The 15,600-nt window shown below is 41.1% G+C and overlaps 1 protein-coding gene across 3 annotated transcripts; it reads right to left on the minus strand.

Annotated features, from left to right (window-relative positions):
- Window positions 1-1,936: 1,936 nt before the first annotated feature.
- On the minus strand, window positions 1,937-12,397 carry LOC121581508 (E3 ubiquitin-protein ligase RNF152-like). Of its 3 annotated transcripts, none has more exons than XM_041897004.1 (3): window positions 12,096-12,397; window positions 11,900-11,954; window positions 1,937-2,886 (listed from the first exon to the last, which is right to left on the minus strand). In XM_041897004.1, the coding sequence occupies exon 3, from the start codon at window positions 2,669-2,671 to the stop codon at window positions 2,129-2,131; it is 543 nt and encodes a 180-aa protein (XP_041752938.1). In that variant the 5' UTR covers window positions 2,672-2,886; window positions 11,900-11,954; window positions 12,096-12,397; the 3' UTR covers window positions 1,937-2,128. The 3 variants fall into 3 exon arrangements, with proteins under 3 accessions (XP_041752938.1, XP_041752939.1, XP_041752940.1); XM_041897005.1 differs by having other exon boundaries at window positions 11,896-11,954; XM_041897006.1 differs by lacking the exon at window positions 11,900-11,954.
- Between the last annotated feature and the right edge of the window lie 3,203 nt (window positions 12,398-15,600).

Below are 15,600 nucleotides of genomic sequence, written 5' to 3' on the forward strand. Positions count from 1 at the left end.
GGCTATATGGACGTCCTATTGTACAATTTGCTTCTCGCCTTTTCATGGTCCTGGCTAGAAGGTATCCAGCTTTTGTCGAATTAACGTAATATTTGACATTCCATAGCAGATTAGGAGAATTTATGCAGCAGGTTAGGAGAATTAGGATAAGGTTCTGAAAAAAGTTAGGGTTCGCTAAAATACAAAAATATAACTTTTTACGTTAATTTGACAAAAACTGGATCCCTTTTAGCCAGGACCCATTTTCGGCCCAGATTATATGGTTGCTTTCAAGACAAGGTCGTTTTTTGTTGATCTGTTACCAGTGTCAGTAGAGTAGAGTAGGCCTAGACTACCATCGTATTAAAAAAGATTCTGATAATGTCTCCACACTCCAGTCATATAAAGTGTAGTAGAATTGCATTAAATGTTTATTAAAGGCCACATGTTTCCTGTACAAAGGAAAGAAACATCTCTGATATAGCCTATAAACCTATGCCACTATGTGCTTATTAATAGCCTAAATCATCTGTTACGATGAGTTTCTTGGGTATCAATTAATTCATGATGCAAGAATATAATTAACACTTAGATGGAGAGTTCATACCAATATTTAATATTCGATATCGGGTTCGTCTAACAAAAGGCACGTGCTTCGCCTCTTTCGAACTACCAGACAAAGAAAATATCTCTCTTCTTATAGTCCCTGTTACACGTTTCTTCAATAACATCTGTTAACCATCAGTGGCACACCCTTCTTTGATGTTATTACCTTGTACCCCAAGTCAGTATATCATGTCCATCAATCATTCTAAGATAAACCTCAGTAATCTCCCTTGACATAATGGAATCCTTGGCCTCCAGACTGTGCGTCACCAAGAACCACTTATTTACTAACTTTAACCTGGTTCCCACAACACTATGAAAACATCATAACATAATCCCTATCCAATCTACACATCACATTAGGAATAGTAGGCTTACATTAGTCTGCAAATGCAATGCTAGAGGCATGTTATAAAGGAGCATTTTTATGGTAAAAAAATGTCTTCCCCAAAACTTTAAACTCAAGTGACACATGCTAATGACTAGACTACAAGCTATCCAGCTAACTAATTTTGGGTAACTTAGTGTTGTTGTTAACACATGGTTAGCATAACCGTACACTACATTTAACAGACGCTCTTATCCAGAGGGACTTACAGTTAATGAGTGCATACATTTTTCATACTGGCCCCCCGTGGGAAACAAACCCACAACCCTGGCATTGCAAGCGCCATGCTCTACCAACTGAGCTACAGGGGACTCGATGAAACTAAACTCGAAATCGACTTGATTTACCAGTGATGAAATGATTGTAGCAAACCCTGTATTGACAGCTGTCTTGATTCAGGTCTTGACAGGCAAAAAGGTTTCTTCGCTTTTCTGACAGTTCTTGAGTCTTATCTTATTGGTGTCACCAATGGTGTTTCATGATTGCGAGGAATCTTGTTAGATCAGCCAAATACTCCACAGAAAATGACTGTGGTGATAAATCAACTAGTTTTAGGCACTGTTATCATGCAGTTTGGGGTAGCAACTTGGCTGTTGTTGTCAGAATAATTCATGCAGTCTTCCAACATGGCCGCCAGGAGGCGATCTACGTCAACTGCAAGCCCTCTATGGAGGATTGGTCTCAGATCCTCCCAATGTGTTCTCCAATCTCATAAAACATTATAGAAAAAGGCTCAGTGACATTATCCTCACAAGGGGAGGGTGCACAAAGTATTGAAAACATGGGTGCCAATAATTTTGACACTTATCTTTTTAGAAAAAAAAGTATTACTTGTTAAACTAAATCAGTGCTACTAATGAACAATATTAATTTAGAGCCTTGATTGTGTGTGACCTAAAGATTAAATGTCACTAAAAAGTCAAACAGCATCAACTGTAGTTGAAAAGGAAGACTTTAACAAAAAATATTTTAACTCTTTATTGCACAAAGACATGAGAAATCATTTGATACAAAGTATGACAACCATTTCCTTCATCAGTATGGCAGAACTATTCCTGGTTGAGAAATAACCTGAATGCTGGCATTGTGACAATGTCCTGTAATTCTGGGGAGTGAGACAGAAAGATCCTAAATAACTTATTATTATCAAGTCTTTCAGCCACAGGATATCATGGTGAACTGTTTTGAGCTGCAGGTCATGGTGTGCAGTATAATGTACACAAGTAAGAGTAGGACAAATCCCACAACAACCACAAAGCAGAACCTGGTCCCAAACGAGCTCTTACAACTACCTTCCTCCCTCTCCCTCATCCCATGTTCCTCCTCCAACCCTGTAGCCCTCTCATGGTTGTCTAGGGGCAGGTAGCAGGCGTTACAAGGCAGCCGTATGAAGACAGGTGTGTATTCTGGGGTGTATGGGACAGAGATGATGGCCATAGTGTCTGGGTCATCTAGGAGTTGGGAGACAGAGACCCCTGGGGGCAGGGTGGTGACACAGCGACACCAGGGACAGCGCAGATCACTCTGGCTCATCCTCATCTGGGTCAAGCACACTGAGCAGCAGGTGTGCTGGCAGTCCAGGAGCTTGGGCCTACGCCATGAACTGTAGTAGTTCAAACAGATCTGACATTCTAACATGGAGTCCTGTTGTGAGATCTGACAATCTAGAATGGAGTCTTGTTGTGAGAGAGGTTCCATTATGATGAGTTTGGTCTGTTGTGTCAATGACAGTCACAAGATGTCAAACCACAAACAGTCTGTTGTTCCCGCGGTATGAATATGCAGATTAGGGAACCATTACACATCCACAGAGAGATTTACAGATGTTTCTGCTCTTGATGTCTCTCCTCCTCTCTTCTTTACAGTTGTTGTGTCACAGTACTTAGTTTAATCCATGTCCGGCTCCATCTACCCTATTAGAGAGAAGACATTTGTCAAGTCAGTGTGTGATTCCGTAATCCTCATTAAATAACTCATACTGAAAAAGCAAAAAGACTACTTGGTCATGTCTTGCCCACTGAGCTCTGTGTGTGTGTGTGTGTGTGTGTGTGTGTCCGCTTCAAGGCCCTGTGACTATAAGAATAAAGCACAAGAAGCCTATTTTGTCATTAACCAAAACAGGAAAAGAAACATAGCAAATGAGCAAGCCTGTATCTGATCTGGCAAGAATGTTGTCCGCTAGATCTTTATCACTCAGCAGCCTAAGGCAAAGTTCCTGCATGACATTGCTGCACATTTCTTAAAGCTGCATTATGTAACATTTTTCTGCTCCAGTAAGTCTCTAGTGGTCATCCAATGTGAAGCAAAAGTAATAATATTGTGCCTCTAGCCTGCCTGACAACCGCTCTATTCATAGGTATACATTTTCCCTGTCGGATTTTCCCATCAGATTCTGTGCTGCGCATAATGAGTGACGTGTTTCCGTAGCTCAGGGATATTTTAACTGGTAGGTGTATGATAGCTAGCTAGCTGAGTCCATATCCACACTTGGTTAGCGGAGATAGCTAGCTTACAGACATGGCAGACGCGAGGAGCCAACGACCTGACCCAGCAGCAGCTACTCCTCTATCTATGCCAAAGAAACAGAGAACTTTGGAGAGCAGACAGGCGAAAACGGAAAGCAATAGAGCCCAGGCCAAGACAAGAGTAAACCTCAGATTTGCGTTCACACAGTGGAGAGTTGAAGGGATTCAAAATCGACCCAGAGTTTGCATATTTTCGGCTGAAAAGGTAAGACATTGTTAACTACATATAATATCTTGCTAGCTTTTTTGCTGCACATAGCTAGCCTAGCTTGCAGATATTTACAAAGCATCCAGCTGCAGCCCCGCAGCAGCCTCTGACTAAAACCAGTCTGTCGCTAAAACCAATACTATCGCCATCTACTGGCCGTGGTTAATCCCTACCACATAGATGTGAAATCCTCCTTTTCTTTCCCAGATTCCTTTCCTTGCTCCCTTTCCTTTCCTCCTTTATTTTCCACCTTTACTCGCTCCATTTCCTCTCCTCCTTTACTAGCTTTCTTTCCTCCTTTCCTGGCTTCCTTTCCTGCCCTACCTCCATTTCCTCTCCTCCTTTACTAGCTTTCTTTCCTCCTTTCCTAGCTTCCTTTCCTACCTCCATTTCCTCCTTCCCTATCTCCCTTTTCTTATCTCCTTACCTTTCCTTTTTCCTTTCCTCCTTCCCTAGCGCCCTTTCTTTTCCTCCTTTCCTAGCTTCCTTTCCTTCCCCCCTTTCCTTTCCTTTCCTCTCCTCTCCTCCCTCCCCATATCCCTTTCCATTATATCCTTTCCTAGCTCCTTTCCACCTTTCCTAGCTCACTTTCCTTTCTTCCTTTCCTTATTGTTTTTCTTTCCTCACTCCATTTCCTTTCCTCCTTTCCTAGCTCTCTTTATTTTTCTCCTTTCCTAGCTTCCTTTCCTATCTCCCTTTCCTAGCTTCCTTTACTTCCTTACTTCCCTTTCCTCTCCTTCCTTTTCCTAGCTCCTTTCATCCTTTCCTAGATCCCTTTAATTTCCTCCTTTTCTTTCATAGATTCCTTACCTAGCTCCCTTGCCCTCCTTTCCTAACTTCCTTTCCTCCGTTCCTATGATTAACCACGGCCAATAGAGAGGAAAGGAAGAAGGAAAGGAAGCTAGGAATGGAGGAAAGGGAGCGAGGAAAGGAATCTAGGAAAGAAAAGGAGTTCACATCTATGTGGTAGGGATTAACCACAGCCAGTAGATGGCGATAGTATTGGTTTTAGTGATGCTAGTTTTAGTCACAGGCTGCTGCGGGGCTGCAGCTGGATGCATCTCGATATTTATCTAATGCATGTATTTCATGACACTCCTTTACTACAAACTGTCTCAACTGCAAGTCTTGTCTTCAATGTTGCCAATTTAGCGACTTTGTCACTATATTTAGCGAGTTTTCAGACCCCTCCAGCGACTTTTATTGGTAAAAGGCTGCCTTTGGGGAGTGTTGACACCGAGGGTTTCCATTGTAGTATTTAGCCACTTTTCCCACTTAATTCTGCCGCAAACGAAAGTGGGAGAAGCTTTCTGTGCAACAAAAGTCACAGCAAAGGTGCACACACAGGCAGAGTAGCACAAGGGAAGGGAGTGTGCGGCGGGAGAGGGGGGGGAATGCTACGTTGAGGACCGCAGTTGTGCCACAAATAGTTGGCAACACTGCTCATCTTCTTGAGCTGTTGTAGCCTACAACACAACATTCTAAAACTAGCTATGGTAGTTTGATCTCGTCTGGTCTCAGATCGGTAAGCACAGACTTTAGCAAAGTATTTTTTATTTTGTTTCCCCTAGCTGGCCAAGAAGAAGAAGAATTTACCTAATAACAAAGTAGACTTCTTATAATGCTAGGCATCTATGTAGCTAAGCTGTTTAGGAAAATTAACTACCCAGGATTTACTTTTTGAGTATTGAGGACATACTATCCCAATATTAGCCTACTGCACAGAGTATGTTATTCCCTATTTGAGCTGGCTGGCTGAGATGTACACAGACCTAGCCCAAAAGGTATGCTACACATGTATTGAGTATAAGACTGTAACATGACATAATAATAATAATAATAATAATAATAATAATAATAATAATAATAATAATAATACAATTAGGTGGGTGCTTACATTTGTCCTATTTCACACATGTACAAGTGGAAACAGTCATCAACATTTTAAAAAGGTTTTTAAAACAATTCTAATAAATGCAACAATTGTCCAATGGATGAAGACACTCCAAACTTTTTGAATTCATAAAATCCATCAGATATTGACTGAATTATAGCACATAAAACATTTTACTGGCACAGACAAATAATGACTGAAGTTCAGGGATTTTGGTGGGAATTCAAAATATGTTGTGTTAAAATAAAGGGTGTATTTGCATATTTGAATAGATTAACATAAATGGGTGGAACAGGGTTGCAACCACCAAAAACTTGCTCTGTCTAGGCCTACCTGCACTCACCTGCGCGGTCTAGACTGCCTCATTAATTACTGTTGTTGTCACGTTCTGTTTCCTAATTCAACAAGTGTGTCAATAGCAGGAAGGCCTCGGATAAAAAATCTACATGCTTGGCTCTAGATTACACCCATCTAGACATACTTTATTTTTTGGGCAAAATCAGACATAATGTCACTATATTTCGTTTTCGGAAGATGCTTTAATTTCAGCGCATCTAATTTGTAAACATTTAAACTGTACTAAATGATTTCCTGATGAAGCTTTAGCGTTCTTATAGATGCAACAAAAGACATTGAGCCCATTTCAGCCATTACCGGGGTGTGTTTGACAGAACATTACAAAAATTCCCAAGGTCGCAACGTTAACGGGAAAAAACGATAACCACAAGCAAGTGGATGAAAGAGTCGCAAGCGTAAAATAAAAACAAGGAAATATATGGCTGAAAAAGACAGATCTAAGGTGGGCGGGGCATGCACACATGTGAATTGGAAATTCGTTTTTTGCATGGCCCACTCTCCTGAGAGTGAGGGCACGGCCAGGGATAAGCCATTATTGACAGCGACCCTAGAGCAATTAGGGTTTATATGCCTTGCTCAAGGGCACAGACAGATTTTTCACCTAGTTGGTTCTGAACCAGCAACCTCTCGGTTACTGGCCCATGCTCTTAACCACTAGGCTACCTACCTCTCATTATATTGAATGACTGTAAACATTCATTCTTCATTCTGCCTTTGACTAATTAGTGAAAAGAAAATATCAGAATTGGGATGCCTTTGTAAACGCAGCCTTGTCAAATGGTAAAATCGTATTCCAGATTAGGATTGATGGAGTTTTTTTTTATTTGTTGTCTATCTAGGTCAGGGATGGGCAACTCCAGTCCTCGGGGGCTTGATTGGTGACACGCTTTTGCCCCAGCCCCAGTTGACACACCTGACTCCAATAATCAACTAATCATGGTCTTCAGTTTAGAATGCAATTAATTTAATCAGGTGTGATAGCTATAGGGCTGGGGGAAAGTGTGACACCAATCAGGCCTCCGAGGACAGGAGTTGCCCATCCCTGATCTAGGTCTACATCTGAGCTGGAGTCCTTCCAGAACTACATACCCATGTACACGGTTTGCTTTCCCTTCTCCAGTCTCTGGAGAAAAATATTTGCATGATGTAAAACCGCAAAAAAATCATTATAAGAACTCTACAATTTAACAAATGTCAACACTACAATTCTGCACTAACCACGTTTCCATCCACAGTTTTAATTAAAGTAAAGTCACAACGTATAACATTTTTTTATGACAACTGGGATGGAAACAGGATGTTTCGGTACACATTTATAAACGGCAACAGATAATTTGTTCGTTTGACATGTTGGGATGTTTTTGTGTCAAATTACGCGAGAAATGGCAGTGGAAACGCCTTTATTAGCAAATATTGATATAATAACCATCAAGTCAACAAGTCAATTTGGTGGAAACACCACTGGTGGGAAAATGCGCATACTTTTTTGGAATATTCGCATGAAAATACGTCGCAAATTGGATGAAAACCTAGCTATTGATAGTAATGAAATTCTATGGACAAAATACTCACCAATATTATTATCTTTCAGCTACAGGAGACGGTGTCTACGCATTGAAAACCAGAAAGGACTATCCCAGAACTTCAGAGAGCAGTGTTAGGAATGGGCTCTCAATTGGGGCTTCCAAGGAGAATGATCCTGAGATCAGATGACCCAAGACTCCCTGAAGTGCCACCACCAACATTGGCTGAGCTGCTACAACTTCCAGGAGACGTTGCCACGCAAGACAGGATGCAGTTAGCACACCTTCGAGTGGGGAAGGACCTGAGCTTTCCCCATTGTCAGACTTCCTGGGAAGTGTGAAAACCTACAGAGTACTCAGAAATGTTGTTGAAAGATGTGGGCCTACAACCAAACATATAAATCATATGTAAATAAGGGAAGTTTGTTTGGGCAACAATAAACTTGTGTGAGAAACAATATTTGTGCATTCTTTATCTAGCATATAGGCATACTTTTTCTACTTTTGAAATGGTTTTAGAATTATTTACTAAACTGTTCTCTTTCCTGGATATCTACGCTCTTGACAGTTTTCACTTAAAATTAGCAGACCTACAGTTGGGTAGATATCCAGAAACACAGATGGACTACCCTGGTGTAAATACAGTACAAAACAAGTCGGTCCGATTACACAGATCAGGTCAAATATATATATATATATATATATATATATATATAGATATATGTTTATTGGGGAGATAAACAAGAATACAAGGTAGTCTCTGTAATCTTCTCGAAATAACAAAAGCACAGTGTAAGGGAAACATTCTGATAAAGTACTGAACTGGTAAAGCACAGAATTGATATCACCCGGAAAAAAATAAATAAAACTACTTACAGAGATATCACCAAATTGAATATTTTTCTTAATTGGGATCCAAATGAAGAATAAGGTATAGTGTAGTCATGGAAAGTCTTTGGTACTTGGTAATAAATAAATGGAATAGTGCAGTGGTGAAATCGTAGCAGTTGTATGTTGTAAAGTGCAGGAGTCTCCATGTGCAATTCAGGCAGGCGCAACAGCGAGGTTATCCGTGGTCTGGGATGTCTGGAGACCCTGGGATAGCTCTCTGGTACTCCATGATTTAAAAAATCACTCCAGGTAGCCGGGAAGCAACCAGCTCCAGCATCTCTCCCCTTTCTTCAAAAGGACAGCTCTTGCAATTTAGCCTGCAATGATAATTAGAACACCGCAGAGATAACCCCCTTGATAGGCACCCTGCTTTGAAAATCAATACACAAAACATTCCATACTGATATCTTTTTGAAATGTAAAGCACGCTTCTTCTGCTCCACAGACTCACAAAAAATATAAATAAGAACACTTCTTGTGACTCTGACCATTGCCACATTATCCTCCAACGCTTCCCAGTTTTTCCTGGAGATGCCAAACGAATTGGTCCAGAACCCTCACTCTGACTAAAAACTAGTCTAGGGGTTTCCTATTTTCCACCACAACTTTACTTCTCATTTCCTTTCTTTTTCACCACTGTAGACCACTCATTCTCACTCTCTGTGCTCTCATCTTCACCTGACACTCCGTCAGTATCCAACAGAATCAAACATTTCCGCCATCTTTCCTTCCCGCAGACAGCACTTTTGAGCACGGGAGGCTACTCCGAGAGCTGGGGTTCTTCTAAGGTATATTGGCGTTTGCACAATTGCACACATGTACACACATTGTTACACATGCAGTGCAGCTTTAACAAGGCAATCTTATGGGCTTAGTCCAGGTTTAAGTTTTTAGTTGAAGAAGCAGTCGTGAGTTACAGAATGCATGTCCATCCCCCCCAAAAAGCATGTGAAAATAGTTAGTACTGACATACCAACCAAACCAGTTCACCAGCTTCTCTAAATAAGACACATAAGCATAGTAAAAGTATCCCTCTAGCAGCAGTAGGGATACCGTGCTGTAACCTGGTTACCACAGTTACTGCAGTAGCCTATCCCAAGTGCTAAGGTTTGCACAAAGAACATTAACTTTAATTAGCCAACTTAGCCTTCTAGGACAAAGTCCTTGGACTTTCCAATACGCAAGATAATGCTTTGCCACTAACTTCTAATGGTTAAATATGAAGTCTAAGTTGATAATCATCTGATAATGGCTCTGTGAATACCTGAATGGAGCTGTAATTTGAAAGCAAAATATTACACGAAGCCACACATTAATATTATATAGCCTAATTCATGAAGTTGAAAGTGAAAGGCATGTCTCTACTTTAAAGGTTATGTAAACACTGAATGCCATAAAAAGTAGGCTTCTTTTTCAATTGATAAAAGCAGTGCAATTGCTGTTTTGAAATTTGGCATTCGAGCATGCAGACATAATCGGCTTTGAACTTGAACTGAGGCGAGTATACAAAACAGACAACTTTTAAAGGTAGACAGCCTACTGAACAATGTTAGGAATTTCACATGCAAACTGAAACTAACCCACATAACATTCAGCAACTAAAGAACCGACATGCAGACCATCTTACCGGACTTTGTGAAGCCAGTATGAGCCATTCCTACAGAACATCTGGTCCTTGTTTTGATGGGGTGATTCTTGTAGTAGCCTGCTTGTTTTGCTCAAGTTACACACACACCCTCGATCTCCTGTGCAGTCAAAACAATGAGAGGATTCTGGCCCGGGTTACCCCGGTGGGAGGAGTTTGCACAGGGTGAAAAGTGCATTAATTTCGGAACCGGGCTGCCTCCCGGTTGTGAGCCTCACTGCTTTTGCCAGTTCACGTCAATGGGCCATAGACCAGTGCACCGCGTCTCAGGTTAATAGAACTCCCTCATTGTCCTGTCTGCAGTTAGCCATGCCTACCTACCACATGGTGAGTAGGCTACTTCACAGCCTTATTTATCAGGATGAGTATTGGGTACTTTTTAGATGACCATTTTTATGGGAATATTTGAATTCCTCACTTGGGACTACTAGACAAGGAATCTGCTGTGCCTTTTGCAACCGATAGTGAATAAATCTTGCTTCTGTGGAGTGTTGTGTTTAAAGAATTCAGCTGTCATCATTAGGAGTCCAAAATACCTCACTGATCATAAGCCCCATTTCCATCCACATTTTAAATGTTTAATTTCAAATGCCTCCATCACACCACATTCTGCCTAGTAGCTTCTTTCTCCAAAGATGAAGAAAAAGACTAACGCCCTTCATCCTAAACTGAATGTATATACCCTGGAAATCTAAGACTACCCAATGGGCACACACTGGTTGAATCAACATTGTTTCCATGTCATTTCAATGAAATTACGTTGAACCCATGTTGAATAGACATTCAATTGATGTCTGTGCCCAGTGGGTAGCTATGTTTTTATCCAATTGGTGACAGATTTCATGCGAATATTCTAAAATCCACATAAAAACAATATGCAAATTTTCCCACCAGAGATGTGTTTCCATCAAATTGACTTGTTGCAGATAAAAGTGTTTGCGTGATGACGTAGTGCACATTAAAATTACTTTTGCGGTTAAATTCCCATATACTGAATAAAAAACACAAGTTAAATGGGTTTCCATCGCATTTTCAACCCTACTGATGGTTTTATCACAAAACAAATTGCGTTATATGAGCCAGTCTCTGGTCTTGGCACATACGCTCTAGCCAACATCTCGCAGATACAGTGCGGGTATAGCCTACAGTACATTATGAGATTATTATGGACAAAAGAGCGAGATTATTTGTATTTGTCAAATCGCAGCCAAGCATCGATCATGTCGCCAGAATTAGACCCGCGATATTTATTGGAAAGGAGCATCAAGCTCATCACCGTGCACTTTCACCACCCTGTGAAGTTCATCATAACTTATTTCATCTGTAGCCTAATAAACTGCATGCTTTCCCGAGTTGTAGTGGGAGGACCACACAACATCCCACTGGGCACACACTGGTTGAATCGTTGTTTCCACGTCATTTCAATGACATTACGTTGAACCAATGTTGAATAAATGTTGAATTGACGTCTATACACAGTGGAATATCATGACTCCAAGTTTACTTCTACATGGTGGTTATTATATCAATATTTGTGCATAAAAGCGTTTCCACCGGCATTTCTCGCATAATGAATTTAACCAACACAAAAAGATCCCACCTTGTCTAGCATATTTTGTTTTGTCGACATTTGGAAAGTTTACAAACACATTAGCTGTTTCTCTCAGGTCTGTCGTGACATTTTTTATCAGTCATGTACTTTACTCACATAGAAAGGTTGGATCCTCAAAGGCAATTCTGTAATAGGCTGCATTTTACACAGCCATAGTTGTCAAATGCTAAAAGCGTATTCCAGATTAGGATTGGGATTGATAGAGACTTTTTATTTGTTGTCTATCTAGGTCTACATCTGAGCTGGAGTCCTTCCAGAGCTACATACATACGTGGTTTGCTTTCCCTTCTTCAGTCTCTGGAGATTTGCTTTCCCTCCTCCACTCTCTGGAGAAAAATATTTGTATGACGTAAAACCCCCAAATGTCAATTATTAGAACTCATTACAATATAATACATGTTATCGCTGTTATATTTTCAACAGATGTCAACACTACAGTTCTGTAATTTTATAGACAAAATACTCACCATATATTCTCTTTCAGCTACAGAAGACTGTGTCCACGCATTGAAAACTGCAAAAGACTACATATACATCCCAGAACTTCAGAGAACAATGTTGAGAAGAACAGGCTCTCAATTGGGGCTACCAAGGAGAATGATCCTGAGATCAGATGACCCAAGACTCCCTGAAGTGCCACCACCAACATTGGCTGAGCTGCTACAACTTTGAGGAGAAGTCGCCACGCAACACAGAATGCAGTTAGCACATATTTCAGCGGGGAAGGACCTGAGCTTTCCTTATTGTCGATTTCCTGGGAAGTGTGAAAACCTACAGAGTACTCAGAAATGTTGTTGAAAGTGGTGGGCCTACAACCAAACATATAAAGCATATGTAAATAAGGGAAGTTTGTGTGGGCAACAAACTTGTGTGAGAAACAATATTTGTGCATTCTTTATGCAGCATATACAGTGCCTTGCAAAAGTATTAAACCCCCTTGGCGTTTTTCCTATTTTGTTGCATTACAACCTGTAATTTAAATTGATTTTTATTTGGATTTCATGTCATGGACATATACAAAATAGTCAAAATTGGTGAAGTGAAATGAAAAAAATAACTTGTTTAAAAAAATCGAACAAATAAATAATGGAAAAGTGGTGCGTGCATTGTATTCACCCACTTTGCTATGAAGCCCCTAAATAAGATCTGGTGCAACCAATTACCTTCAGAAGTCACATAATTAGTTAAATAAAGTCCACCTGTGTGCAATCTAAGTGTCACATGGTCTGTCACATGATCTCAGTATATATACACCTGTTCTGAAAGGCCCCAGAGTCTGCAACACCACTAAGCAAGTGGCCCCATGAAGACCAAGGAGCTCTCCAAACAGGTCAGGTACAAAGTTGTGGAGAAGTATAGATCAGGGTTGGGTTATAAAAAAATATCAGAAACTTTGAACTTCCCACGGAGCACCATTAAATCCATTATACAATTTTTTCAAGAATATGGCACCACAACAAACCTGCCAAGAGAGGGCCGCCCACCAAAACTCACGGACCAGGCAAGGAGGGCATTAATCAGAGAGGCAACAAAGAGACCAAAGATAACCCTGAAGGAGTTGCAAAGCTCCACAGCGGAGATTGGAGTATCTGTCCATAGGACCACTTTAAGCCGTACACTCCACAGAGCTGAGCTTTACGGAAGAGTGGCCAGAAAAAAGCCATAGCATAAAGAAAAAAATAAGCAAACACATTTGGTGTTCGCCAAAAGGCATGTGGGAGACTCCCCAAACATATGGAAGGAGGTACTCTGGTCAGATGAGACTAAAATTGGGCTTTTTGGCCATCAAGGAAAATGCTATGTCTGGCGCAAACCCAACACCTCTCATCACCCCAAGAACACCATCCCCATAGTGAAGCATGGTGGTGGCAGCATCATGCTGTGGGGATGTTTTTCATCGGCAGGGACTGGGAAACTGGTCAGAATTGAAGGAATGATGGATGGCGCTAAATACTGGGAAATTCTTGAGGGAAACCTGTTTCAGTCTTCCAGAGAGACTGGGACAGAGGTTCACCTTCCAGCAGGACAATGACCCTAAGCATACTGCTAAAGCAACACTCGAGTGGTTTAAGGGGAAACATTTAAATGTCTTGGAATGGCCTAGTCAAAGCCCAGACCTCAATCCAATTGAGAATCGGTGGTATGACTTAAAGATTGCTGTACACCAGCGGAACCCATCCAACTTGAAGGAGCTGGAGCAATAGGAAAAATGCCAAGGGGGGTGAATTCTTTCGCAAGCCACTGTAGACATCATTATTGTACTTTTGGAATGGTTTTAGAATTATTTACTAAGCTGTTCTCTTTTCCTGGATATCTATACTCTTGACAGTTTTCACTTCAAATTAGCAGACCTACAGCTGGGTATATATACAGAAAGATGGATGGACTACCCTGGTGTAAATACAGTACAAAACAAGTCGGTCCGATTACACAGATCAGGTCAAATAAAGTTTTATTAGGGAGATAAACAAAAATACAAGTTAATTCCTGTAACCTTCTCCAAATAACAAAAGCACAGTAAGGCACGTGTCAAACTCATCCCACAGAGGGCTGAGTGTCTGTGGGTTTTCGCTCCTCCCCTGTACTTAATTGATTATTTAAGGTCACCAATTGGTAAAGAGCTTCCCTCACCTGGTTGTCTTAAATGAAAGGAAAAACCCAATACCTGCAGACATTAAGCCCTCGGAATGAGTTTGACACCCCTGGCGTAAGGGAAACATTCAGATAAATTACTGAACTAGTAAAGTACTGAAATTATATCACCCAGACTGAGGGAAAAATAATAATCACACCAAAAAAAACATTTATAAAGATATCACCAAATGGAATATTTTTCATAATTGGGATCCAAATGAAGAATAAAGTACAGTGTAGTGGTGGAAAGTTCAACTTTTATGTAAACATATTGGTAATAAATAAATGGAATAGTACAGTGGTGAAATGGCAGCAGTTGTGTGTTGTAAAGTGCAGGAGTTTCCCTGCAATTTAGGCAGGTGCACCAGCGAGGTTGTCCGTGGTCTGGAATGTCTGGAGACCCTGGGATACCTCTCCGTTACTCAAAAATCACTCTAGGTAGACAGGAAGCAACCAGCTCCAGAACCTCTCTGTCACGGTTTCGGCCGAGGCTGCTCCTCCTCCTGGTTTGGGCAGGCTTCGGCGGTCGTCGTCCCCGGAGTACTAGCTGCCACCGATCTATGTTTCATGTTCGTTTGGTTTTGTCTTGATGTTGTACACCTGTGTCTTGTTAGTCCTCGTTAGTGTCCTATTTAGTTCTCGTTGTGTGTGTTTGTCTTTGTGTGTGATTGCTCTTCTGTTTTGTGTTGGAGCTACGTACTTCCCTCCAGTGTTTTGGAGAGGCTTTTCGCACATGTTAGTGCGCCGTTTGTTTGACGCCTGTGTGCGCCGTTATTTCGCCTTCGGGCTTATTGTGCTTATTTTCTACGTGAATATTGCACTAAAGTCTTTTGGACTGAGCTTCTGCGTCCTGCGCTTGATTCATGCACCACACCCACCTTCAGCACCCCTTGACACTCTCCCCTTTCTTCAAAGGACAGTTCTTGTTATTTATCCTGCAATGATAAGAAAAAAAGCAACATAAAATTACAGAATGCAGCCAAATGTTGTGTGATATGATTTGAATGTTGTGAAACGGTTAAACAGTACCACAGGTGAAAGATTTCTACTAACCTTCATCTCGGCCAGCCTCTCCTTGCAGTCGGTCTTCCTGTCCAATCCTTTCTGCAGCCCTGCCTGTGCCCCTGGATGGTCAGCGGCTCTTCTAAACTGGAATCCTACAGAAAAAAACATGTACACAACCCAAGTTGATAATCACCTGTAAACATTTTTGGACATTGGCTCTGTGAATACCTGGATATAATATACAGCCAAACATTACTACAATATAGCCTAATTAATGAGTTGAAACTTTTTCGAGATGAAAGACGATGGCCAGAGCTTACCCATGATATTGCA

Source organism: Coregonus clupeaformis, chromosome 14 (genome assembly GCF_020615455.1).
Source record: "Coregonus clupeaformis isolate EN_2021a chromosome 14, ASM2061545v1, whole genome shotgun sequence".
Classification (NCBI taxonomy): domain Eukaryota; kingdom Metazoa; phylum Chordata; class Actinopteri; order Salmoniformes; family Salmonidae; genus Coregonus; species Coregonus clupeaformis.

Excerpts from the sequence above, each read along its gene's own strand:
- LOC121581508 (XM_041897006.1), bottom strand. The coding sequence starts at position 2,671 with ATGGAACCTCTCTCACAACAAGACTCCATTCTAGATTGTCAGATCTCA.